Source organism: Gymnogyps californianus, chromosome Z (genome assembly GCF_018139145.2).
Source record: "Gymnogyps californianus isolate 813 chromosome Z, ASM1813914v2, whole genome shotgun sequence".
NCBI classification, from domain to species: Eukaryota; Metazoa; Chordata; class Aves; order Accipitriformes; family Cathartidae; genus Gymnogyps; species Gymnogyps californianus.
In genome coordinates, this window is record NC_059500.1 from 45,117,681 (window position 1) to 45,144,433 (window position 26,753).

General features: G+C 39.3%; 1 protein-coding gene across 1 annotated transcript; it reads left to right on the forward strand.

Moving 5' to 3' along the window:
* The first annotated feature begins 715 nt into the window (after positions 1 to 715).
* Positions 716 to 26,707, forward strand: GDA (guanine deaminase). The gene is made up of 14 exons (XM_050913074.1): positions 716 to 853; positions 6,087 to 6,175; positions 7,876 to 8,047; positions 10,410 to 10,497; positions 11,770 to 11,875; positions 14,683 to 14,710; positions 16,126 to 16,233; positions 17,272 to 17,379; positions 19,533 to 19,630; positions 20,418 to 20,485; positions 20,954 to 21,100; positions 24,215 to 24,333; positions 25,423 to 25,450; positions 26,509 to 26,707. Exons 1-14 carry the CDS (start codon positions 731 to 733, stop codon positions 26,577 to 26,579), a joined length of 1,353 nt encoding a protein of 450 aa, XP_050769031.1. The 5' UTR covers positions 716 to 730; the 3' UTR covers positions 26,580 to 26,707.
* The last annotated feature ends 46 nt before the right edge of the window (positions 26,708 to 26,753 follow it).

The window sequence follows — 26,753 nt, forward strand, 5'->3', positions numbered from 1 at the left end:
TGAAATGAAGCAGTAACTGCCACATCAAAATTCATGGCTGAAGTTTATAGTATTTAAAAATTAGATCTATTCTTCTGAAAACATCCAACGAGTTTCCTCGTGCTCCAGGCACAGAGCAACAGGTTACAAGCTGCTGGCAGCTTGTGGCAGAGCACGCTTACCAACTCAACCTGTCAATGAAACTTTAGAAAGCGGTTACAGCCTACAGGTTGGTCGCAGAAGTTAGCTGCCAGACACTTCCCAAGTAATGCCAGACACCTTGTTGGATCTCTCACCACTTCCCAGAAAGTAACTGGGACCCCAAAACCCACCGGGCTTTGCTCCAGGCTTTTGCGCCTCTTACCCAGTGGAAGACCCACCCCTGCGGGGGGGGTCGGGGGTCGGGGGGGGGGGGGGGCTGACGGTTTGGGGCGGAGGGGGGGGGGGAGCACCCCGCACACCTCTCGGCCGTGTCCCGGCCGCCCGCGAGCACCTCCCGCCTCCCCGCCGGCGGCGTCGGAGGAAAGTGAAGGGGGCGGCCCGGCCTCCCGCCCTCCCTCCGCCGAAACCACTCCCCGCAGAGAAAGTCACCAAGGGGTGGGGAAATGGTGACAGCTCCAGGAAGCCGCCGGCGGCACCGTGAGACACCGAGGGGCGGCAGCCCGCCGGGTGCCAGCTCCCAGCCGCCTCCGCCACGGCGAAGCGAGCCCCGCCGGCGGCCGCCAGCCCGCCCGCCGCCGCCGCCGCCGCCATGGGCTCCCCGGAGCGCCCGCCGCTCGCCCATGTCTTCAGGGGGACCTTCGTGCACTCCAGCCCCTCCGCGCCCATGGAGATCCTCCACGGACACCTGCTGGGGGTGGACGACAGCGGGACGGTGAGCGCGGGGGGCGAGGGAAGGGGCGTTGCGGGGGCGGCCGGTCCCGGCGGCCGGGGGAGGCGAGGGGAGATGCCCGAGCCGCCGTCCCGGGCCGCTCCGCTCCGCCGGGACGGTGGTCTCCAGGTGTCCCGCCCTCCCCCAGTGTCCCTCTGGCTCGGGGTGACAGTGACCCCTTTCGGTCCCGAGCCCCGGTCCGGGGGTGGTGAGGGTCAGGGCCGTCTCCGCCGCTCTGTAGGGAGAAAGTGGAAAATTTTCGCACTCGAAGTAGCCAGTGTCTGTCGGCAAGAGGAAAGAGCCGCGGAGAAGCGATTTCCTGCTTGCAGGAGCTGGAGATAACCGGGATGGTGCGTTATCTCCTTGGCATGAGTCTGCAGGTAGCCTACATCTGGTTTTGAAGTGTGCTAAATGTTTCGAAAACAGCAGCGTGCCTGGACCAGGCATTCTTTCAGATTGTCTCAGTTTTCTCTCAGTTTCACAAGCAGGTTTTCCATTCTCTAAGTACCAAAATAATGATTGTGAGTAATTGCAGCGTACCCGCTGTACTCATGCACAGACTTCTGAGTGAGGCTTTTTTTTTCTCTTGTCACAAGAAAAAACATGGCATACACCCATAAAAAGTTAGGAAGATGATGACGTTGGGCATGTTAGTGGTACAAGCCAAGTTTAAAACAAGCGTTGCACTTACTGATAATGCAGGATCGATTCTGGCAGGGAAGCTGTATCATTCCCTTAACAATATCACAGGTGAAACTCAGTTTCACAGTCCATGTTGCGTAGGCAGACTGATAATTTCTTATAGACTCAACAACAAATATAGGTACCCCATATATAATGAAAAAAGGTCATTTTCTTTCTTGTGGCTAAAGAACAGGCTTCAGTGTGTCAGGCTTCAGTAGCATTTGAAATCTGTGCAAAGCACACTTTGAGCCCTTGCAGTATTTATTTTCTGTTCATACAGGTCCATGGAGGTCTGTTTCAAGAGAGCCCTGTTATAGCATTTGAAGAGTCTGGTGCCAGGCATAGCAAAGTCTATGAGAAGCTGTATTTTGATGTATGGGAGGGGAATAAAAACTTACATAACTGTGTATTGGCTGGTGTCAACTAAAAACAATAGAGCTGAATGAAAAAAGGGTTTGGCTTGTGTAACGCAGGTGCAGGAGGCAGAAACTCGTACCCCACCCTGCTTTCTCTAATGGCAATTTCCGGAAAAGGGTCCCGACTCAGCATCCTTAGGAAATCAAGACCTTTAAGTGATTTTCTTGGAAAACAGGTACCTTAGTAAGCTATACCTAGGGGTTTGTGCTCTCAGTCACTCTCCTCCCTTCTCCTATTGAACAAGGATTCAATGGATATTGTCTTCCTTGCATAAATTGGTACATTCCCATGCAGTTGTTTTAAAAAAAAATATTTTCCAGTAAACCACTGTTGTCCAAAAATAAAATTCCCACCAGAGTACAATAACAAGGACTTTCATTTTCTTCTCTTTTTAATACAAATTCTTGGCATTTTACTATTCCAGGGTCTGATACAGTGAGTTTTGGTACTCTTTAGCCTATTACTCATAATTTAACCTCATGCAGAACTTCCACTGGAATCACGGAAAAGTTGGCTTTTCAAGAAGGACATGGTGGTTAGAAAATGGCTTACCTTTATTGTCCAGTTTTACACCAGAACTGTTTCAGTGTTACTCCCAAAGAAGTAAGTTTAACTAAATAGGTATCATTCTTTTGCCTCATGTTGCTGACTCCATCATGGAAAAATCTTGCATGGTCTCTGACAGGGTGAACACATCAGCTTTTGTGAACAGCCAGGTCCTGTTCTCCAGTGTAAGTCCCTGCCTGTCCTCCAAGGGACAGGAGCATACAACCAGTGCCACAGAAACACTGCCCAGACCCCCACTGCACGTGGGGATACTTGGCTGGTAAAGGCCACAGAAGAAATGTCAGCTGTGCTTTGCCTGTAGATGAAAAGGGAGCTTTAGCAAGGAAAACGCTGCTGTCAGGTATGAAGACCCAAGTTATCGTTAAGTTAGCAAAATAAGGACTGTGTTTAACTGAGTGGTTTGCAGAGCAGTGTGGTGCCGCTCTTGAGGAACGGCAAATAGAAAGAGTAGCATTCCTCAGGGTAAAGGAAATAGAGACAGGTGCAAAATGTGAGTTATCATTGAAATGTTGGTGTAACTAACTTAGCTGAGTAGAATATTAAGTAAATAGAACAAGTATTAAGCTAAAAGCTCCTGTTGAAGGCATGAAAAGAGCAAGAGTTGTGGAATAAGAGTTAATATTGTAAGTACTGCCAAACACAAGTGTTTGATTTAAGCCAGCTGAGATAGTAAGTGACGTGTGTTAGCTGTACAAGGAGGAAGGTACCAAGGCACCAACATCCATCTGGAGTTCGTTGCTTAGCCTTTCTCAGCAGGTTGGGCTGTTCGCTCAGGAGCTGGGTCTAATAAGTGCTCCTGTCTCTCATCTAGCCTCACATGCCAGTTTTGGGAACTAGGCAAGCAATAGGCATCATGTCTCTAATTGCAAAAGTCAGCTAATCATTGTGGGAACAGGGAGGGAAGAGAAGGATGTGGGAGAGGAAAGAAGGATGGACCCCTTACTCATGTTCATCTATGAATGTCATAGCCAGAAACAAAACAGGCACTGTTGGATCAAAAAAAACCTGTGTTCCTTCAGCAAGTATCGTTCAATTTCCATTCTTTTGGTAGCAAAGTTATTTGCACTGTGGTGCTTGGAGGCAATCAGGGTTTACCGCATCAGGGTTGATACATAGTTTAGTGGACCAGCTACGTGTTGATGGAGGAGCTTTGGGCATCTCTTGGAACAAAAAAGGCCTGAGCTAGGCACCAAGGTAGGGAGGTCTCAGCTCTTCATCTTTGGATCCTTTAGCTCCATCACTTGGGTGACACATCAGAACTGAACAAAGTGCTTGGGTACTGGTGTTAGCAGCTGTTGATCCTGCTTTTTGTGATACACCTTTCCCAAAGTGCTGGTTATTGTCCTTGACTTCCTTCTTTACAAGCTGAAGGTCTTAGTCTTGCCTGTGTGCTTCTCTTGACTCTGTAGTGACTCTGCCATAGAGTTTTTTCTTGCTTTTACAGTGTTAAGGTCCAGAACTAATTTAAAGGACCAGTGCACCAAGTTAGTTACCTTGAATGTACAAGCAAATACTGAAGCAAATGTCCAAGCCTGGGACCTCAAAGACCTTACAGCATTCAGTGTTAGAAAGGTAGCCAGACCAAATGCATCCTAAAGTAATGGCGAACATCTCTTGGGTGACCAAGGAGTTCTGTTGGGAAGTTTGTTTGAAAAGAGTATAGATGTCTTGCTGATTCATCCATAGCCCCATTCGACAATAACGGACCCGCTGTCAGGTTTAGGGTTGATTTCATGTGGCCAGCTCCCTTGAAATATGTTTTCTTCATTCTTCCCTGATTTAAGTGTTTTATTTATCTGCACCCTAAGAGTATATAATAGCCACTTCTTTTCCATGGCAACGCCTGTTTCCAGAATTTGCCATCTGGTGTTTCATATTTCTCTCTTTTTTTTTTTTTTTTCCTTTTTTTCAGCAGCTCTAGCATTACTCATTCTGCATCCATTTTGACTTCAGCATCTCCGTGACATTTTCTTTATTGCTCATCAGAAATTTCAGTAGGTCTGTATTCTAAGCCCTCTGCAGATATATAGCTAATTAAGCTGGCTATATTCCTCTCTAGGAGAGAGATGCTGCTTCATGTGAAGTATTAACAGACTACGGTATTCTTGCAATTTTTGCTAGTGTGGTATTTATTTATATGGTATGATTTTAATAGCTTTTTTTCTGACTAAAAATTTAAAACATCTGCTCTTTAGACAATGTAAATCATATAAGCCATATGTGCATTTAAAAGACTAGGCAGCCAAAACCTTCTTGTCTACAGTTTAGCAGCCTTTCCTTATTTTTCACTATAGAAAAAATAGAAAATGCAAAAGGTAATGTCATACACATAAAAAAAGGGGCGTGCAAATAACTGCTAAACAGTGCTCTTTTGGTCCTCTTTATCTTCCTCCTAAGTTCCTTCCTATGGCCTTTTTTACAACTATTTGATCTTGCCTTTACATGTTTTTTTAATTGCTGCCTTAGAAACTGCTGTCATGAGGGTGATACAGGCCCTCAGTGTGGGAATCTTCACAGGAGCAGAAAGACGCCGATAGGAGTAAGATTACTCCCTTGAACTTAGAGGAACGAGCTCTTATACCAAGGGAGTTAGAAGACCATGAGTTTGTTTCTGGCAGAATGGTTAGGCAAGAATTCCTGAAAGCCCGGGATAGACAGTCTTTGGCCGGGGGAGGTGGCAGGGTCCTCTACTCCGTCAAGTGTTGCAGAAACCCAGATCCCGCCTGGAGCCTGTAGCGGGCATTGCAGTTCCTAGACTCCCTGCTCTTTGTTTTTTGGAGAGTTGTTGTGCCTATTATTGCCACACCAGAGAATTAAAGAGTTGAGAATTCAGCTGCCAAGAGTCATGTTGTAGATTAAAATACCATGAAATTTAAAAATAAACAGAAAGTGTGCTAAAATTCTGACTTGGCAACAGAAACTCAGCAGTGGTAGAGTGGATATCCTTTAGGAGTCAAATGGGGCTGAGTTAGGCTCCAGATTGTAGTTTTTCTGAGATAAACAAAGGTCTTAGGCATGCTTTTAGTCTGTTCTGGAAAATGAAAAGATCATCCACATATTTTCCCCTCAATTTGTCTTCCTAGACACTTAAAAAATAAAAAACCCCCAACATGAACGACACGAGCAGAAAATTAGAAAATACTTAGTTCAGTTGCAGTCAGTCCTAGGCAAAGCAATTAATTTGACCCTTCTGGTTTTGAATACTGTGATTGCATTCCCATAAGGCTGTCGCACACCTCCACAATGAACGACTGTACTGCTAGCATGGTGGTACGTTACAGGAATGCCAGTGGATGCTGAAGTCTGTGTGGTTCTGCCCATATATTACTTGAGAATGAATTAATTGTTTTCTTACAAGTTACAAAGTGGATACAGTTATTCACTGGATTGTGAGCAGGTATTTCGAAGTCATGCTTGATAGTCACAAAGAACAAGTATTTGAATGCAAACCTATCACATTTGTAGTAAGTGTGTAAAATCTGTTTTAAGATACAACTTGTTTTGGCTTCATATAAAGCTGATGTGGGATACAGGTTTAAAGTATCTAACTATGTTTTCTTTCTTTTAGATTGTGTTTTTGGAACAAACTGACCAGCAAGAGCAACTGGCTAAGAAGTGGGGGTTCAAAACATCTGACATAAGAGAACTGAGTAACCAGTATGTGTTTTGTTTAGATTAATTTCAGCAAATGCAGTTTATTCTCTGAGTGGAGTAATGCTAGTCTCTGTGAATACTTTTTGGCAGGGAGCACATTAAATCCAATCTCATGGGCAAAACTCTGTTGCAGCTCTGTGAGAGCTCTTAACCCAAGAGCTGCCTGCGTGCTGGATGGGACTTGGGAGAGTGGACGGTCCATGTGCTTTTTGCATTCCTTGCTTTGGTACTGCAGCCATGGCTGAATTGTGCTGTCTGATTTACACTGCGCAGAACAAAATGTCATATTTAGCTTTCATACGTGACCTCTTCTGTGCTTACAGAAGGAAATGATGTTCTTTCTTGAGATTACATTTTGTATCCATTTTGTTAGTAGCAGGCTGCGCCTAACTAGCTTGAAACTCTAGACTTAGTAAATGTAGGTAACACTAGCACTGCAGATATAAAACTCAATTGGTTGGGCTTTGACATGCTCCCTAATAAAAAACAATAAAATTAGAAGATTTAAACCTTCTAAACACGGAGCCTTGGATTTCTAACTGTATTGCAGCTAGAGCGTTTCTTTTTTCTTCAGCCAGTGAAATCCCCCACCTTTCTTGTGAAGTGAAATAGTTTTGCATTGCACCTACTATGCTTTGCATGTAGTAGCATAACTGTAAACAACTTGTGGCTTAGAATCTAGAGCTGCAGCATCTTTTAGTGTTCAGTTGTTAAAAAATCTGTATGCTTTGTTGGAAGGCTAATCATACAGTATATATGAGTCATCAGATGTTTTCTTCACTTGAAATAGCTTGAGGAAAATTGAAGGTGCTGGGAACATGGATCAGGCTGAGAAAGATCTTTCAGCATATCTAGCATGTAGGAAAACAGGAAGAAAAGGAACTACAAAGAGACAAAATCACTGTTCATTCAGTAGTAAGGGAGAAGGGAAGAGGAGTGAGAGAAATTTTATACCGTATGGAGTTCCAGCCCAAAACAAAATAATTATAGCAACATCCTGGTAATGTTGATATATTCATCCCTGTTATTGCATGAACGCTACATGACAACGAACAATATTACAGTTCCATTGTAAATATGCCTTTCCTGTCAAGATATTGAGCAGAGGTTTTTTTCACCGGTGTCTGTGTCTGCATTTATAGATACAGTGGCTGTTCTTCCATTAAACCTTGAAATTCATTGATTGAATATATATATAGAGACACATACATAATGTAGAGGAAAACTGGGATATAGAAAGTTACAGTTTTGTAAATATAATGGTCTGGCAGCTAGAGGCATTCCAAATATATCCATACTGGGAAGCAAGACTGTACCCAAATCTTCTCTTTTTGAGGTGGATTCTATGGTGGAGTAATTTTAGTTATTGTGAAGTCAGTTAGGCTTTATTTGTTGGTATTTTGTCTGGGTATATATTAAAGATAATTGGATTCATCATGCTCTTATATTGTTTTTCTCTCAGTTAGCTATACATATATAGCTAGTCTGTGTAAAAGTTATTATTCAGCTGCTTCATACCGTAAAAGGCGTATGGGTAGACATACAGTAGGAGTTGAAAGGCTGACGCTGAAAGAGGAAGGTTAATCTGTACTTGCCATTCACTATGGTGAATTTTGCTCAAACATACTGTTTAAAGCAAAACTACTTACTGTGGAAAATTTTGTGACATTTTGGACTATTATAATTTTCTCTTCTTTCCCTAGTGAATTCTTCATGCCAGGAATGGTTGATACACACATTCACGCCCCTCAGTATTCATTTACTGGTACAAGAGTAGATCTACCTCTTTTGCAGTGGTTGACTACCTACACATTCCCAACAGAAGCCAAGTACAAAGACAGTGATTTTGCAGAGGAAGTGTACACCAGAGTTGTTGTAAGTACTGCAAATGTCATTCACCTACTTGACGACATTCATATTTGTGAAATATGTATATGTTTTCAGAAAGCCAGCAGAAATAGTACAGCATGTTTTAATGTAATGAAAACCAGATAAAACCAACAGTATAGCCACTGTTCTTATTGCCAGCCAAGATTGTCCCCTACTAGTTCCAGTCTTGTTCTGTTGTTGCTGATAAGACAGTTCATTTAATCAGATGACTAACAATGAACTTGTTTATCATCTTTTCTGGTAACTGAGTACAATGGCCAACATTTAAGAGTACCCTCAGAGCTAGTGTAGCCCGCAGGTGCTGACAACCTCAATGCAGAAATAACCAAGCATGGTAAAAAAAAAATTCAGAGGATATTTCCTGTTCTGCACAAAAAGCCTCTATTATGAAATTGTCTTCTGCAAAGACTACATGAAAGAGAAGATGCTTCTCACAGATGACAAATCTGGGGTGTTTTGGAGTAATTAAGGAAGTCGTTTCTACAGCTGAGGTCCTTGTAGCAGGAATATCTTTCACTGCAGGGGCTTTAGATGAAGTCTGTCATAAGTTGCCTTGCATTTGTCTAATACTGTGACAACATATGTTGTCAAAATAATAACATAATGAATCTGAAATAAACAGTTATACTGGCCTTGCAACACAGTTTTTAAAAAAATTTACTTTCTGCCATCTGCCATAATAAAAACATGTAGGAGCCGTTTGGTCATAAACTCCAGTGACAAGCACACATGCCTTCAGCTACTTAAAACATAGAGGTGATCTCACCTTCCAGCTGTGTGCCTCAACGTACTGTGACTGTCTCCACCAGTTCAGACTGGGTGACATCAGCACAGCTGAAGTGCTCACTATGCAAAGTGTTTAATAACATCACCTGGAAAAGAACTGCCAGTGAGAGATGGAAGTTAGTTGTAGGAGCTTCAAGACAATGGCTAGGCTCTCCCCACGTGTATCAAATAGGACAAGGTCAGGAAAATGTCTCCACCCCCAAATGCTGCAGAATACCAGTGCTCTGCAATGTTTGGTGGGGCTGATAATAACCTTCAACTGTTAGAAACAGGACTAAACCTGCAGGGAGCAGATGTTGTTTCATATGTATCTTTGTACTTTCGGAGTTGTAAAGAAAACATAGTGAATTTTTTCAAATAAAAATTCTGTTGCCAATAAACACTTTTGTACACTTGGTAAAAGAAACAAATTTGGTGAAATTTGCCAGATTTTAGCTGGAATCTCCTCTGGTCCCTCAAATTTTAGGAAAGCCAATTCTTCACGCTGATGGTTTGGAAACAGAATGTTTTTAGATTTCATTTAACAATGATGTTAGGAATCCAGAAGTAGAGAATTCTGGGTTTTAAAAGCTAAGAAAGACAAAGGTAGTTTGTCTCAGTAATGACATTGTTATTTTTGAGACTCATTTTAGGAACCTTTAAAGACATATTTTTAATTATTGGCTTTAATCTGAATATTGTAAGGAAAAAGAGCTTGGCTTCATATTTGTCAAATAATTAGCTCTAGCCATTCTCAAAAGTTGCGTTGGATGTCCTACCTTCTATCTCATTAAAAAATAAAATAGAATTCCTCCAATTATATTGGAGCCAGAATCCAAAAATGTAATTTAAACCTGTATGTTGGATAGGTAGTCAATATAGTATGCATTAGTCCCAAGATCAAGTGAAGCTATAAATTTCGTCATGACTTAATGTAACTTTAAATGGCTCTTCATTTACTGTTATGTCCTCCAAAAGTAACATGAACAGGTATCAACCACCCTCTCCTTTCAAATAGTATAATTAAATAAATAAATAAATTGCACTCTGAGCAGTTGTTCTCAGTTTACTTTACCTTGAAGTTTGTTACTTTGTATTCAGGGATAACAAAGGGTTTTTATACATGAAAGCCTGGCTGTTTTTCCCAGCCACATCAGGTGGCCAAATGGAAACCACTACTTTTTCCCAAAAGCCTTGCTTTGCTAACGTTAGGTAAACAGTGCTTCACTGTGAAAACTGGAGAGCCTTTCAAAACTAGGAAATAACATAAATGACTGGTTGTGTGTATTTCTAAATATAAGTCAGAATTTATTTCCAGTTTGAGTGAAGGAAATATCGACTGGTTTCTGTGGATTTAGCCATTGTTAAAATCCTGTATGGATTTGGAAGAGGAGTTTTTGTTAACACTCAGACTTAAAAATGCTATTACGAAACTAAAAATCTATATTTTACCTTCCCACTTCACTGCACAATTTCACGATAACTAAATGTTCTCGCAGTTTGAAATCAGACTGCCTGTTCTGCATTTTGGCAGCTTGACTGTTTTTTTTTCCAGACAGTTGAAACTGATTTCTTTTTATAGAGACGAACTCTAAAGAATGGCACGACTACAGCTTGCTACTTTGCAACAATTTACACAGATACTTCTCTACTTCTTGCTGAAATTATAGGTAAGACTAACAGTGAGTTTTGAAGGATGTTGCACAGACTGTGTTGGTTGAAGGAAACAGAGCTTAGGAGTTTTAGACCAGCTAGGGATCTGTCTTTCTACTAATTTGTTTTTTATTCATTGTATGTGTCATACTGTGTCCGCAAAATCCACTCTAGTTACCCTTGTTCACTTAACCGCCTCTCTCCTACTATTGTTTCTGCTAGTCTCTTCATTCCCAAATCAGCTGCTGGCTGAGCTTGAATTAGGTCTGCTGGAGTTGCTCTTCAGCTGCAGTGCTCTGCTCTTTCTAGCCTTTTGCTATTTGAGGATTAAAGGGCTGAGTGACAAGGGGCGCAGTCAGTGCATTAATTTCCTGATGCTCTGAAGTTTCAGTTGAGAATCAACATCAAAAATCTTCACACACCCTCCGAAACCAGAACAGTGGGAGCTGAGTCAGGATCTTATCCCTTCCTTCTATTCACCGTTGCAAATGCCTGCTGTTTGAAAGTGTTGTGATTCTTGCAGGATTTCTCAAGGCTCAGCCAGCTCTCAAAGCAGGGCAATTTAATAAGAATCTCAGTTTCCATCAAAAATTCCCTACTCTTTCTGATTTTGTAGGAAAACCTAAAACTTTGGAGCCGTTGCATTCAACAACTCAGTAAAAGTGGACAAAAGAGATCTAATTTAGAAACACGTTTAAAAGCTTAGAATTTAATATTATATGCATTCCTTTTAAGTCTTACACATGAGTTCTGAGTCCTAGTATGGGTAAATCTCACTAAAGAGGCTTGAAGTAGCTCTGATAATTTTCTCTATCCAACCACACGTGGGAGGCATGCTAGGAACTTCATTCTTTTCTCTTAAGGAGAGATGGTTTGCTGAGATCTTTGTGCCTTTTCTCAGCTCAGGGTAATCATCTACTACAGCTACTGTACTTTGATGCTTGTGTTTCTCATCCTCTACTTCACAGTGGTCTTCTTTGTATACTACCATTATGAATTCTGGTTGTGATTAAACTACAGTAATCTAGTCCTCAATTATAACATTTATAAAGTTGGGTACTAATGTGGAAGAGGAGAACTCCTATTTAAATGTTGGGGTTTTTTTCTCTTTCCTTTTTAGCCTTAAAAGTCACATGGATGGTCCCAACTGAAGAAAAAAGCATAAATTCTGTTCATCTTAAATGAAGCTGGCTGGGGTGGAATTTGCTATTTTGATTTCAGTACAGGCTTTGATAGCAGTTTTTGAGAACTCGTGATTCTGAGTTTTATATTCTTATGCATCTCAACAGATAAATTTGGTCAACGAGCATTTGTTGGAAAAGTCTGCATGGATATGAATGACAGTGTGCCAGAATACAAAGAGATTACTGCTGACTCTGTCCAAGAGACAGAAAGGTAAGGTGATTAAACTGATGGCACAACCTTTAGAAATAAGACTTTTTCATACATCTGAAAAGTGAATGTGAAGCTGACTAAGAACTTACACGTGTAAATTTATTAGGAAGTTTTTTTCTTCCAGCAGTATTTTTTCCTACAGTTCTGGCAATTCCTGCATACCCAGTTGCTGCACAGCCCAAGCAGTTTCCCTCCAGCTTTTCCAAAGAAAGGGAGAAGCTACAGCTCTAGGATTTGGAAAGAATATGTGTGTATATGTTGTCTGTATTCTGCCGCCTCTTTTCCATTCACAGCTCTGTGTGTGGAGGTGATGTGACCTGACATGAGATGGGGGGGTGGCAATCAGTTCCTTCGCCCCCATTAACTTCTGAGCTATTTTCTTCCCCCATTTAGGATAAAGCTTTATTCAAGTTGGAGGAGTCAGCTTTCATACACACCATTTTAAACATGCTGTGGTTCTCCTCTCCCCCAGCATACTACCAGTGAAATTACTCTAACTTGCAGCTGAGAGAATGAAGGAAAATCAAATCAAGGCAATGTACATGGTGGAGGGGACCCAAAACTGAAGTATGGCAGCCTGCTGTCTTAAGTTTCCTTTGTCTTTCGCATCCATGCTCAGAAAATGCTTAAGCAGACATACAGCTTTTCTCACGGGACTATTTATTTACTTGTGTAAATGTTTCAAATATCATGCTGAAAGAGAAAATACCTAACAGCAATATATACATCTTATGGCACTTGTGTGAAGTTGCTACCTTATTTTTGCAAATCATGCCAGAAGAATGCCAGTAAAAGTTAGAAATGGTCATGGATTTCTAATGGTGTTTATGTTTAAAGACATTTTTAAAACACGTAGTATTAGTCATTTGCACTTTACTAACAATTGTTTTCCTTCACGTAAATCCCTATTTTTTGTAATAAAGCGTGAGTCCTGCTGAATGGGCCTGAAAGTGGTAGAATTTCCAGTTCTGATATTTTTTAAAGCTTCAGAATGATCTAAATAGCTTTCTTTTAAATACCTATATTGTACCTCCAACTCCCTTCTCTTGTGATTATGTTAATAACAAGTGTTTCTCAGCTTTGGATGAGAGTGTGCCACAAGTACTCCAGAGCTGTCTAGAGAAGAGAGCTGTGTGCTTGTTGGCATGGATCAGGACTTACCTCATCAGGCCTGAATCGCAGCAATACAATTGCAGAAGGATGAAAAAACTCTTCCTTTAAGAGGGCAATCTTCTTTTTTTTTTTTTTTAAAGAACAGAAGTGTGATCTGTTGCACTGTCAGGAAATGGATTACACTGATTTCAGTTCTTTACGGTGAACCTCTGGAAATATTTATATTGTATGCATGGAAATAATATACAATGCCAAGTGCTTCATATATTAAATCTAAATTCTAGTCAAGAATTTGAATCTACCCTTCTCCTGCAAAGGGTGTTGAATAAAAAGTTAGGGAACTGAAATCTAGAATACGTTATATGCTACTAATAGCTGTAGTCATCTGGAAAGAGGAGGACTCATGTTCAAATCTGTTGTTCTGCTACAGAAGACAGTGGTTTGAACCTGAGCATCTTTCCTCATAGAGAAGTACATAAGCCAACAAAGTATAGACTATTTTGAGAAAGCTATTTCAGTTCTGAAACAATGCTGACGCTGTTCAAAGAATGTGAAAAAGAATGCAAACAGCCATTTGGAGGTTTTGGATTATCACCTGAGATTTATACTTGTGTTAGAGTTTCTGCTCCAGTGAATATTTTATTATTGTATCAGATGAATCAGTAAGAGGAGAGACAGACAGATGATACCTAATTCACATTGCATTTTGGCTCTCAAAGTTAGCTCAAACTCCTTTGGTCATTGCAGAAGTTGAGCTTAGGTCTCTCACTTCCAGCTGGTGATCTAACATCAGCTTCAGTGTTGTGAATCTAGCCTCCAGCATTGGTTTCTTTTCCATCTGAAGATATTTGACAAATTTGATTCAATGTTTGTTGTGACCAAAATTATGGGTTTTTCTGAGTATAAACTATGACATAAAAATTCACAGAGATCCTGTCCAGAACCCATCTCAGACTGGCTTTTGGAAATTTTTTGCATACACTGTGCATACGAGTTTTCAAAGAATTTCTTCCCTGCAAAGTCAGAGGAAGTTTTATTTGCTCATCTGCATTATCTGTATTGACTGCTTGGGGTTTTTTGTAGAGGTCCCTGAGGCAGCTTCCTTTATTTAACAAAGTAAGTAAATCTATACTGTATTTTCCATAAGGTAGATAATCTATACGCTAACATTAATATAAGCATTTCCAGAAAATCAAGGGTCCTTTAAGTGAATGAGGACATATGCAACTACCGTAAGTGAGGTATGAAATATTGCAGCATCTTTTAAAAATGGGATTTTAAATAATAGAATATATTTAATGCTGCAATTTAAATTCATGGACAGACAAATTTAAGTGGTTTTATTTTCTCTAATGTTGCAGCTGTAGCTTATAATTATGTTTTCAATGAATTTAATGTAACACGTATTTGGTTTTCAGTGCGAACTCAGAGTAATTACCACGTGTCTAATGTTAATTATTGCAAATGAAAAAAATTCTGCATATTCAGGGTCAAATTCACAACTAGCATGATTTGATGTAACTATCTTGACTTCACTGTGTTGCTTCTTTTTATTTCACCTGAGAATCTGGCCCAACTTTCTGTAAAAAGTTGATCTATGTCTGAAATGCTTAAGAGAGTATCTAAGTAAATATTTTCATAATTTATAACACAGATGACAGATTTATAACAGATTTTTTCCTGCCCTTTTTCAGGTTTGTTAAAGAACTACTGGAAAAGAAAGTAAGTAGAGTTCTCCTTTGTATTCACTTCTGTATTCAGAAGATGCTTGGTGAATATATGAAATAGTTAATCCCGCTGACAAACTCTGCTGGCTTAGTGAGAAATCAATAAAAATACATCTTTCTGTGTAGTAGACAGATATCATCAGTCTAAAAAACGTTCTGCTAGCCACGTTGTTGAGAAATGGACTTGTAGCAGTGTAAATTCAGTTTCGTGTGGTCAGAGCACAGCAGAATAATGTTCTGTGCGTGTTCTCCATTGACTTTAAAATATTTGGCTTCCTAGAAAGGACAATTTTCTGTTAAAGAAAGGTGGAAGTCAGTCAATCACTCTGTGGTATATAGACTTGTAAAAGAAGTTCTCACCAGCAGAAATCAGTGTTTTTACAGTACAGTTACTAATCCATTACCAAATTAGTATTTTGGGTCAGCACATGTCTTCCAGTGTGTTTCTAAAGAAATTCAGGTTTACACTCCTGAGGTAAAGATAGAGGTTTACACTCCAATATTACACGCAGAGATACTTTTCTTATCACCCTTTCATTTTCAATGACTTAATTTGTTGACATTTGTATCTCAAAATATTCAAGAACAGATGCCTAGAGTTTAATGCCTAAATCATATGTATTAGTAAAGTAAATTGGCTAATCTGCAGAAGTCCTGAGCTCCTTGTATCTGGGAGATGGTATAAGAAACTGCGCACCAAGTTATCATATACTGTTTTCTAGTGGTGTCACATGCACAACTATTGCCTGGGCCTAAAGGCAGAGGTGTAATGCCATTGTCTATTTGTAATGAAAATTTTAATCTAGAAGTGCAAGGTGTAAAGTAAACATCTGTAGCTCTAGTCTTGGTGTCTTCTCCACTGTTTCCTACTCCGTAGCATATCTGGTGCTACCGCTAATCTTCCTATCTAGGGAGTATAGGGACAGTTTGTTGCTATCATGAGTCAAGAAGATCCAACAAGAAAAAGGCTTTGATTTTACAGAACTCAGCAGTTTTACATCATTACGTCCCCGATATTCCCAGCAGTGGGACTCAGGAAAACGTCTGGTCATTCATCTGACTTATTTCTCGTAATGCATACTGGACTGTCAGCAAATATGAAAAAGCATCCAGTGCTTCTCCTGAAGTCTGGTAAAATCTCAGTGACTCAATGAAAGAGTTCTAATGAAAATAACTTCTTTACTAAGGTTCATTAAAACTGTTTTCAGAAAAAACTTTGATTCTCTATTTCTGTGGTGAAATTTCTAATAAAAATAAGGAAATGACTATACAGCTCAATTTGAGTTGGCAAGGATGCAGTAAGCAATAAGCAATGGAGACAAAATGTAATTGCTGTGTAAATGCTTGTCTTAGTTATGGTTACTGATACATAGATGTAGAATCCCAAGCATGTCTTTTTAATGTTTTCAGTATCCAAGGGTACAGCCTGTAATAACCCCCCGCTTCGGCCCTTCCTGCACAGAGGATTTGCTGTGTGCACTTGGCGATTTAGCACAGGCTCGTGATCTCCATGTGCAGGTAAGCTCTGAGAGCTCTGTATACAATTTAAATAGTTTGAATAGATAGCATACAGACTAGGGAGTTTTCATAATTTCAGCAAAACACTTAAACCACATTCTTACCTTGGAGCCTGTCTTTTAAATTCCTCTGAAATTATTAATCGTACTCTGCAAGAACAGTGTGACCTGCACAGGAAATGAGAAGGCTCACAGCTGGAAGGATGCACAATTCAGCAAGCCCCAGCAGATGGTCACTAGGAGACTGGCACCAGTATCGTAGGTTAGAGCAACCCTTGGGTTGCTAAAGGTTGTTCTCCCTAGTCCCAGGTTGTTACGTCTGTCTCTCTGCCATCCGCTGTTTCTGTACAGAGCGGATTTCAGTAGATAAAAGAAGTACTCATCTTTGTGTCTTATTTAACATTGTTAACATAGCTGTAGGATTTCCAGTGTGATGAAGTTTCTCTGTTTAAACAAGACATATTTTAAAGCTTACAGGTCTGTTGAAACTTTGAGATGTTTCTTTTTTGGTTACACAGTTCCAAGCATATACTGTTTTAAAGCTATCCTACATTAGGATTTTTTGTCATTATGAAGTGGGCATTTTGAAAATATATGCTCCAATGGGAGTAGAGGAGAATCAGGTTTTCATCTGAGACCAGGAATTAATCAGTCCATCTGAAGATACATGGAGCAGCTACCAGGGTCCACTCTGTGGTAGGCTGGTTCTCTTTTTTACCTCACAGTCATATGTATTATTTTATTTATTATTTTAACATTTGCCAAATACCAGGTGGGCCACTATGTCACCAAACTGCTGGGACGGACTATCCAGGCATACCATCTCATGACACTTCTAAAGGAACAAATGGAGCTACTCTTTTGGGTCCCAGGGACCTCTCCGATGAAAAGAGAAGCCCAAGGACTAGATCTAACTATAGGCTTTACAAATACTAGTTTCTATCATTATATGTGTAGCACCAGTAGGTTGCTCAGAAGGTTGTAATGTCAGGTTTAATGCTATTTAAAGCACTCATTGCTATGTATTTTCTTATTGCAGAGTCACATAAGTGAGAATGAAGAAGAACTGAAACTTGTGGAGAGCATGTTTCCTGCCTACCAGAATTACACTGAATTGTATGATAAAAACAAGCTGCTTACCAGCAAGGTAGCTGCATAAAAACTTCCACAGCATAGCTTAGATTTATCCATGTAGAGAATATGATGGTTAACTGTAGTGACCTGAAAAGGTCGTATTGTTTTGTCAAGGTCAGTGACATCTGGGGGAAAGTAAATCAGTTTTATGTTCTCTGTTACACAGGTGTTGGTCAAGGTATTGGAACTTTAGACAAGCCCACACTTTTCCTAAGCATTTTAGGGGAGATGAACAATAAAGGTATTTTATGCTTCCTGATCCATTTTCCAAGGGCTCCAAAGAGAATTGGGGCAGTGGGATCAGAAGGTAAAGCTGGTATTGTAGGAGCTGGTAATTCTTGGGTAGTACCCAGTTACCCTTATATTACAATGTTCTTGCACACTGGTTTTGCCTGAAGATTTGTTCTATGGTGTTGTGGTAGGACTAACTTCATTTTTTGGCAGTTTCCTACAGAAAAGCAGCTTGTCCTATTGTGTTCTGTGTATGTACCTCACATACAGACAGGTACACTTTACTGTTCTGACTATCCAAAAGCACTCTCATCTCATTAGCTGATCTTACCAAGTATGGAGAGGTACAGAGGGCTGAAGAGTTGAAATTCATTAAACCTTTATGCTGGCGAGATAAATGCAAGCAGATCTGATACCAGCCCACACTACGTACAGATTGGAGTGCCAGGGCACACCGTATTAGACAGTGGAGAGCCCATGCAAGAGTGAATACGAACAGCCTAGCAACAGTCAAAGTGCTTAAACATCAGTCAAATTGATTTAAAATTTTAGGAGAGAATTTTCAGAGGCACAAAGGGCAGCTGGGAACTCCTTGGGAATTAGCTATTGAACTCCCATTTCTGTCTTCAAAAATGGACCCCAGTGAATTACTTATTTACAGTCCTTTTTACCTGAGAAATCAATGTGGACTACTTAAGTACGTACACGGTATTAACTTTTGTTCTCTCACACAGTCCTATGCACGCTGATTTGTTGCGTCAGTGTACTAAAGAGAATATTAGTGCTGCAAAAACATAGGTCTTAATTCTGTCAGAGTTTTATATCCGCAGCACTGAAAATGGTCACTGAAAATCAGGGTTACTGGTGTTTTCTGGTGCCAGGCTCCTGGTTGTTTGGGGAAGCATTCTATTAAACGCAAGCATAACAAAACCACAGACATTCCCCCCTCCCCAACCACCAAAACTAAGACACCAAATTAATTTTTTTTAAAAGTTTCAAAAGTGTGTTTTTCAGAGCTGTAGCTGAAATATTTCCTTCTTTTTAAAAAGAAGTACAGATCAGCAGAGATATGGTTCAGCAGCTACCATATGTATGTCCTTAAGATGTGGCTATTCTTACTGCATTTTCAGTTACATTTGAGCTTGATGAGTAGAGACGGCAAGGGTACAGTGCTATTAGGAGATGCTCAGTGGAAACAGTCCCTGTGCCATTTTCATTTTTATCAGCAGATTGCAAGGCCTAACAGAACTCTTGCTCTTCTCTTTGGGTAGGCATTTGGCATATGAGGTAATTCCAGTTAGATTTGTCTGGGAATAGTTGGTTTATGTCCTATTAAATGATACTATCCTATACTTCTATGTTTTGTGTATGCTGCTTGTGAACTTATTTTTAAAGTCAGCTATGCAGGCCAAGAAAGGAAAGTCATTAATCAGTTGCATAACAAATCAGATTCTTTTAATTAAAGAATATTCCAGATATAGATATCTACCTGGAGCAAACCTTGAGAGACACAATGGGAAACATGCTAAGAGTACATATATCTTCCATTGTATCTGAGGTACTCCTAGACCCTTGTATTTAATCTCTGTGTTAGCTAAGAAATATAAATCATAAGGTTACCACAGTGCTAGGGCAACTGGGGAATTCTTGCTTTTGTTCCTTAAAGCTCTTAGGTCACAGCAGTCACTGCAAGAGTCAGCACCCTATCTTCTTATACTAATAAATGAAACAAAGCTGAGGGAGCGATATGTCAGGCATACTGAAGTTAATGAGAATTTCTCCCCTGTTGATTTCAAGAGCTTCATTCAAGAAGTGCATTAATTTCCCTTCATGGTAACAGGTGTCCTTTTGGGCTATTAAAAGCAGTACAGCAAAAATCACAGGCACTGAAGTAAATGCAATATTGAGTAAACTGGTGCTTCTGTTTTTCTTTAGACAGTGATGGCTCATGCCTGTTATGTTTCTGACGAAGAGCTGAAACTTTTTAGTCTTCGTGGAGCTGCAATTTCACATTGCCCCAATTCTAATTTTTCGTAAGTTAAAAAAAAAAAGGAAAAAAAAGAATGGTGTACAATTTAATAAAGCTGTTGTTCACATAGTACCCTGAGTCCAGGCTATTGTTACAAGGCTATGTATATGATACCCCATTCCACCAGAAGTGACGTATTGGATTGAGCATGACCATTCATGCTCCATTTCTGCGTGGTATGCTCTGGACTGACTTGTGATCTTTCAGTATAGTCATATATCTACCTATCTATCTAAATATTTCTTTTTTTAAACTTTATTTCTTTCGACTGTTCTATCAATGGCAGATTCAGGCCTTCTCCCTTCCCCCCCCAAAGTACGCTTACGTTTTGGGTAAATGGGAAGGGCTATATAGTCTTCTTTGTATTAAGGAGAAATGAGATACTGTATGGTATCCAGCCAGGATACCGTACTAAATATTAACAGTCACTTTGCCTTTAACATAATAAATATCTTGTTTGTGATGAGTTACTGGAGCTCATGAAATGACCTCCCATCTCCTGGAATATACTTTACATCATATTTGGATTTTTTCACAGATATACTGAGAGCTCATTTTCAGCAGATAACTGTAAAACTGTGGGAGTTTTTAATTGAGAAAAACTGCCTTTATTTTTAGTGATTAAACCCCATCTTTCAGATGTATGAATGCAAATGCTCCATCCCGGTTTAATAAACACAATCTATTGCACATGTTCTGAGAGCCTTTGTCATGAAATGGCTCTGCAGCCCTACTCTTCCTGAACTTTCTCTGCATGTATCACACAGAACACGTTTCTTCTTCCAATCCAGGTTGCGCAGCGGTGTCTTAAATGTGCAAAAGGTCCTGAAACACAATGTGAAGCTTGGCCTTGGCACAGGTTAGTAGTTTGCTGTAAAAACGGTTTCTGTTGGAAACCATTGGGAGATACAAAAACATGCCTGCTTGTTCGTATTTAAAAGTCAGCATGTCTCCAACTTATGGACCTGCTTTTTTCCCCCCACTATTTCTAGAGTAATGAAGTCTAGAGTACTGAAATCTAGAGCTGGTCCAAAAGTGTTTAAAAAGAAAACCGAAAATGAACGAGGAAAGTTTTGTTCCTGTCGTGAGAGTAAACAGGGCTTGAACAACTTTTCAGGTTTCTTTTATTCTGTGTTGTGTTCTATTTACCTGACTTTGTATGTGAGAGCACCTTTATTAGGAATTACACATTCAGAGACAGTGCTTAGCAGTAAAACTTTTTGTGTTTACCACATCTGCCACTTCGTAAAGTTTAATTACAGTTCATAGTTATTTAACCCAGAGAATTATTCCCAAAGCTTGTTTCTAAGAGTCTGATCCCTTCTAGATGTTGCCGGTGGATATTCAGCTTCTATGCTTGATGCCATCAGGAAGACAATGATGGCATCTAATAGCCTTCAGATCAATAAAGTGAATGAAACAGGACTAACTCTTGAAGAAGCTTTTCAACTAGCCACCCTAGGAGGAAGCCAAGGTAAGACGAAATTTCTTTAGGATGTACACAGAGAGCTACAGCTCTTTTTGATATTATGTCTCCCTGTCTTTAAAAGGTGGCTGAATTCACAGATTTTCTGGTGCCAGAGTGAAGTCTAAAATGCTATCTGCTGGGCGGAGATATCCTTTAGTCTCTCATACCCATACTAGGCTCATTACAGAGGAGTGTTTGTATTGATGTTGAGAGTTTAATAATAGAATCTTAATGATTTTTCAGAGTTGTACATTTTCTTTGCAAAGATCCTCAGACTTCTTAATCATTAGTGCTTGTATGTTTATCATACCAATTGGAAAGACTTTGTTTTCTCAGCAACTAACACTTAAAGGAAAAGCTGTGCAATTACTATAAAATCATGCATCCTGTTTGTCATCAGTTTCTAATTTTGTCTCTGCCTTTTGAGCTCTCAGTGAGGCAGTTTGTCACTGTCTTACCAGCAAATCAAAACATCATGCAAATCACTCCTCAGTCAGAGAAAAGCACAAAGTTTAAGCAGGATATGCACCATCATTGTTTAAGACACAGTTGCATCTGCAGAATATAGTCATACAGTATATCGGTTATTCTGGTTCACTGGCATTTTCTGTCATGATCAGTATCAAAACAACAAAAGTTTTAGGAGAACTTGTATGATTTAGCAGAGAGCAAATCCACACATAAGTAAAAACTTATTACTATTTCAGTTAGCAGAAGTGAGCTCACTACCTGCTAAAGAACTGGTCCCAAGTCTTTTCAGTGTAACATTTTTGTAGTCATCAGAAAACACCATTGGGAACTGTTAATGGAAGTTTGAAAGATGTAATGAAAATGTCATCAAACAGGTCTTCTCAGGACTGTATTTGAATTTCTGGAGGGTGTAATGGGGAAATAGAGAAGACAGAAAATGGGCAGGGGACAAAAAAGGAGAGATCTTTTTTCCACAATATATACTATTCTCATAAAAGGTGAGAATAAATTAGCTGAGATACAGAAAGGAAAACTTACAAAAATCCCGAACTCATATGTGGTTTCCCTTCCCAGCTACTCTTGTGCTTGTTTTATCTGGGTTCTTAGATTTACTTAGTACTGTGTTTATTTTATATATTGATTTTGAGCTGTTTTATCCTTACTGCATCACTTTCAAGGGTAGAATATAAATTACTTGTACAACCTTCCAGTAGCCTGGACAAGTACAGTTTATGGAAATTTAAATGAGCGATTCTTTGTTGCAATAATTTGCTTTGCTGAGACTCCTAAACACTTGTCACCCTCTTGTGTTTAATCTAAAAATTGCATTCTGCTCACAGACCTGAAGGAATATGAGATCATTTTGGTTGAAACTGGTAGGTAGTCAAAATATTTCACCATTTGGAGGAGTTTAAACATCTTTAAGGTATTGTGAAGTTCCTGCCACACACAAACTTCACTGAAGGCTGAAGTTCCTTTGTCGGACAGAGCAATCTGAAAACAAGTGAACAAATTATTTGCACATATTATCCCCTTTGATTACTGTCCTGGTTTCAGCTGGGATAGAGTTAATTTTCTTCCTAGTAGCTGGTATAATGTTATGTTTTGGATTTAGTATGAGAATAATGTTGATAACACACTGATGTTTTTAGTTGTTGCTAAGTAGTGTTTATCCTAAGTCAAGGATTTTTCAACTTCTCATGCCCAGCCAGCAAGAAGGCTGGAGGGGCACAAGAAGTTGGGAGGGGACACAGCCAGGACAGCTGACCCAAACTGGCCAAAGGGATATTCCATACCATACAATGTCATGCCCAGTATCTAAACTGGGGGGAGTTGGCCAGGAGGGGCGGATTGCTGCTGGGGAACTGACTGGGCATCGGTCAGCAAGTGGTGAGCAATTGCATTGTGCATCACTTGTTTTGTATATTCTAATTCTTTTAGTATTATTATTGTAATTTCATTATTATTGTTATTATTGTTATCATGATTTTCTTCCTTTCTGTCCTATTAAACTGTCTATCTCAACTCATGAGGTTTTTTGGGTTTGGAGTTTTGTTTTTGTTTTAATTCTCTCCCCCATCCCCCTGGGTGGGGAGGAGTGAGCGAGTGGCTGTGCTGGCTGGGGTTAAACCACGACAGTCCTTTTTCCATGACCCCCCTTCCCATCTCCATCCTTTGATATAATATGCAGATATCATTTGGCACCACGTTGAGCACCAAAAAGGACTGTCATCTCAGCTGAAACCAGGACACTAACTTAGCTTAACTCCAGAGTACTGGAAAAGTCGATTTAATACACAGATACTTTGTACAACTTAAAACTATCCTAAATCATGTCCAAGGAGACACAAAGGCCTCTCTTTAGGTATTCTAAGCACTTGCAAGCACCCAGTAGCTGAAGATGAAACTGTAGATTTTCAGTGCCTGTGGACCTGAGAATCAGAGGTTGTAATGAAGCTTTGAAATAACAAAGCTAAAGAAGAGACCACAAGACAAGCCTTACAGGTGGGTATGAGACCTTCAGATCTGTCTATGATTTCTTTTCCACACCATATTGTTCTTTGTTCCTGCTAATTACCCTTAGTTATCCTCTCTGCACACCTCTTTTATTATCATATTATTATATGTTACTATTGTAATAGGTCTATACAACCTGTCAAAGTTGCTTAAACTGTTTAAACAATTAAATCTAATACTGCCTTAGCAAGTTGAGTATTATTATATACTTTACGGTTTCTCTGACTTCATTTCATTGCCCCTTTGGAGTTTTAATGTCTTTGCAATGTAAACAATTGTTATTCCACTTTAAAACGTTAGTGGCCTATACATCAGATCCGCAATGACACAAAATCAATGGAGAACATTCAAAGAACAAAAATCAAAAGAGGGATTGAGATTGTTTTTCAGATTTCTTTTACCCTTAACAGATGCCCTTCAGAAATTCACCAAAATATACATGTTTTTACTGAGAAGTGGCTTAAGAACTCAGATGCTAACATACTGTTGAATTTGCTTTCAGGTTTTTGCTTGTAATCATCTAAATTCTTGTAGTTTTTCTTATGAACAGCTCAAGAAAATTGCTAGGTGCTTCCACATGGTGGAAAGAGGCTTGCGTTGAAGATCTGTTTGTGACCTTATTTTCTTCCTCAGCTCTAGGACTAGATGACATGATTGGAAACTTTGAGGTTGGCAAAGAATTTGATGCACTGCTAATCAACACGAAGGCTTCAGACAGCCCTTTTGACCTGTTCTCTGCTGATAATTTTGAGGTAACCAGAACAGGATTAATGATCAAAAAAATTACTGGAAATGATGTGGGGAAGGTCTGTGATACGGCCAGAATAAGTCTCTTGAGAGTTATTCCAGTAACAGGAATCAGGTGTACTACCCCACTGCTGTCTGTGTTTCAGCCCAAGACGTTCAGTGGTTGGTTTTTTTTAGAATCTTGCTGTCCTCAGTGACAGTCCCATATACACATAAGCAAAAATGCATGTAACATTTTTTAATGCATGTTTCAGTAGCCCAGGCTGACAATTAGAGTTATTGCAGTGACAAATGGCAGCCAAGAAAAAAGCAATTCAGTTTGAGTTAACACTTTCAGTTCAAACTCAAAAATGGCAACCTGTTCCCAGATAAAGGCTAGGTTGCCTTGACTGCACTGCTATTGTAAATTTAAGCAAGAACTCAAGATGGCCAATTTGAGTTGAGAGCAGAGTTTTTATGCAAATATATAAGCAGTGTTGGCATTATGCAATGGGCACACCTTTTCATACAAAAACCTTTTATAATTAAAAAAGATAACAAACAACAGTTACTTGAATTTACTGATGTGGCCAGACTGTCTATCACTGTCTTTATTCTGAATGTCACCATTTACTTAGAAATGCGGGCATAAGTGGTGAGGTAATTGTTCCTTAATCTGTTTCAGCCACAATAATCTGGATTACAAGTTTTAAATCTTCTTCCTAATTCAAATAATTCTGGAAAAAAAATATTTTCCAGTTTAAGTCTAAACCTTTTCAGCTAAGTTAGCAGTTCTTAGGACTTTAAAAATGCTTACAATCTTATTTTTCAATAAGTAAATGAATTTCAGAACTCTAAAAGAGGAAGGGGAAGTATTGTGTTTTAGGCATATATTTGTTTATACTGTCAAACTTGTGCAGTGTTTTCTTCCTAAGACATACACCCTCCTTACTGAAAGTTATTTATGAGAAAATGTGCAAATTAAGTTTTGATTTTACTGTTAGTAGGAATATTTGGGAAAACTATTTTTATCATTCTTTTAAGCTTCAAATAACTATGATCTGGGATAGCAGATACTGCTTTCTGAATTTGGTTTTCTCCCTTTTTTTTTATAGGACACTCTCCAGAAGTTCCTGTATCTAGGTATGTTCTGATTCTTAGCCCACATAAAATTCTCTTGTTGTTCCATACATCAAAAATTGCCTAAATTAATGTGGAGGTTAATAAAAAATTTATTTATACATAAGTAACTATACATTTGTTTACAGTAAATATTTATTTACATTGTATACAAACATTAATGTAACAATTTATTAATATTTATTTACATTAACCAAATATACATTTACTTACATTTATTAATATTTATTTATAAATACTGAGAAAGGATTAAGTGGTTTAGCTTTTGTTCTTTGGGACATAGTTCAACAGTCAGTTTAACATGATCAGATGCACCAAGTTTGTCAGATTTATTACCACACCTATCTTTATTTACAGTATGAGCTAAATCATATTTCACAGTAAAGTAACACTGACATGCTAATCACCAGTTCAGAACCTGTTCAGCTCAGAAGGATTTCAGCAGACCGGTTGTCATTGTGGTTTTTTTACTCCCAAACAAAAAAGATGTCCTTTAAAACAAACAAAACCCAACCCAAACAATCCCACCCCCCTAAAAGAATAGATATTCTTTATAGGGCATCATCTGGACCAAGAGCTGCACTGCCCATTATGTTGTTATGTAGCGGTAACTGGCGTTGGCTCTGGCCATGTGTGTGTCATTAATTAGGCTTTTGCCTTTTTGAGAAGCTGGCTGAAGCTAACCAGCTTTACTGCTGCCTGGTACCTGCGTTCGTTCAGATACTGTGCAACAATGCATTTTTTGTACAGATATATAATATCTTCAGTGTTTGAATCTACTAAATATTTAGAAAACACATGACACCATTGCAGCCACTGAACAGAAGTTTATTGATGATTAAATGAAGTTTATTTCTTCAAAAAAGCATGGGTAATTTAAACATCCATTGATCTTTGTGGTAGCCCTGACTATTTCTCTCCAAATAAACTTTCTCAGTCCTAGAAAACGGTCACTGCAAATGGTGTATTCCAAAACTGATTTTGTGGATTGCATAATTTTCATTAATTAAATCAGTGCATAGATTTATGTGCAAATCTTTGTTTTGACCATGTTATTTCAGGTGATGATCGGAATATTTCTGAAGTGTATGTGGCTGGAAAGCAAGTGGTTCCTTTTTCAAGTTCAGTATAAACCCATTTCCTTTTTGCAAAATACTCTGCTGATCATTCTGCATCTGATTTGGAAAAGATTAATTAAACACAGTGCCTGATCATCAGGAATGACACCTCATTTTTATTTAATGTTTTAAAATTTGCAAACACTAGAAATTTTGTTAGACCTTTCACGAGTTACTTTAACAAAATT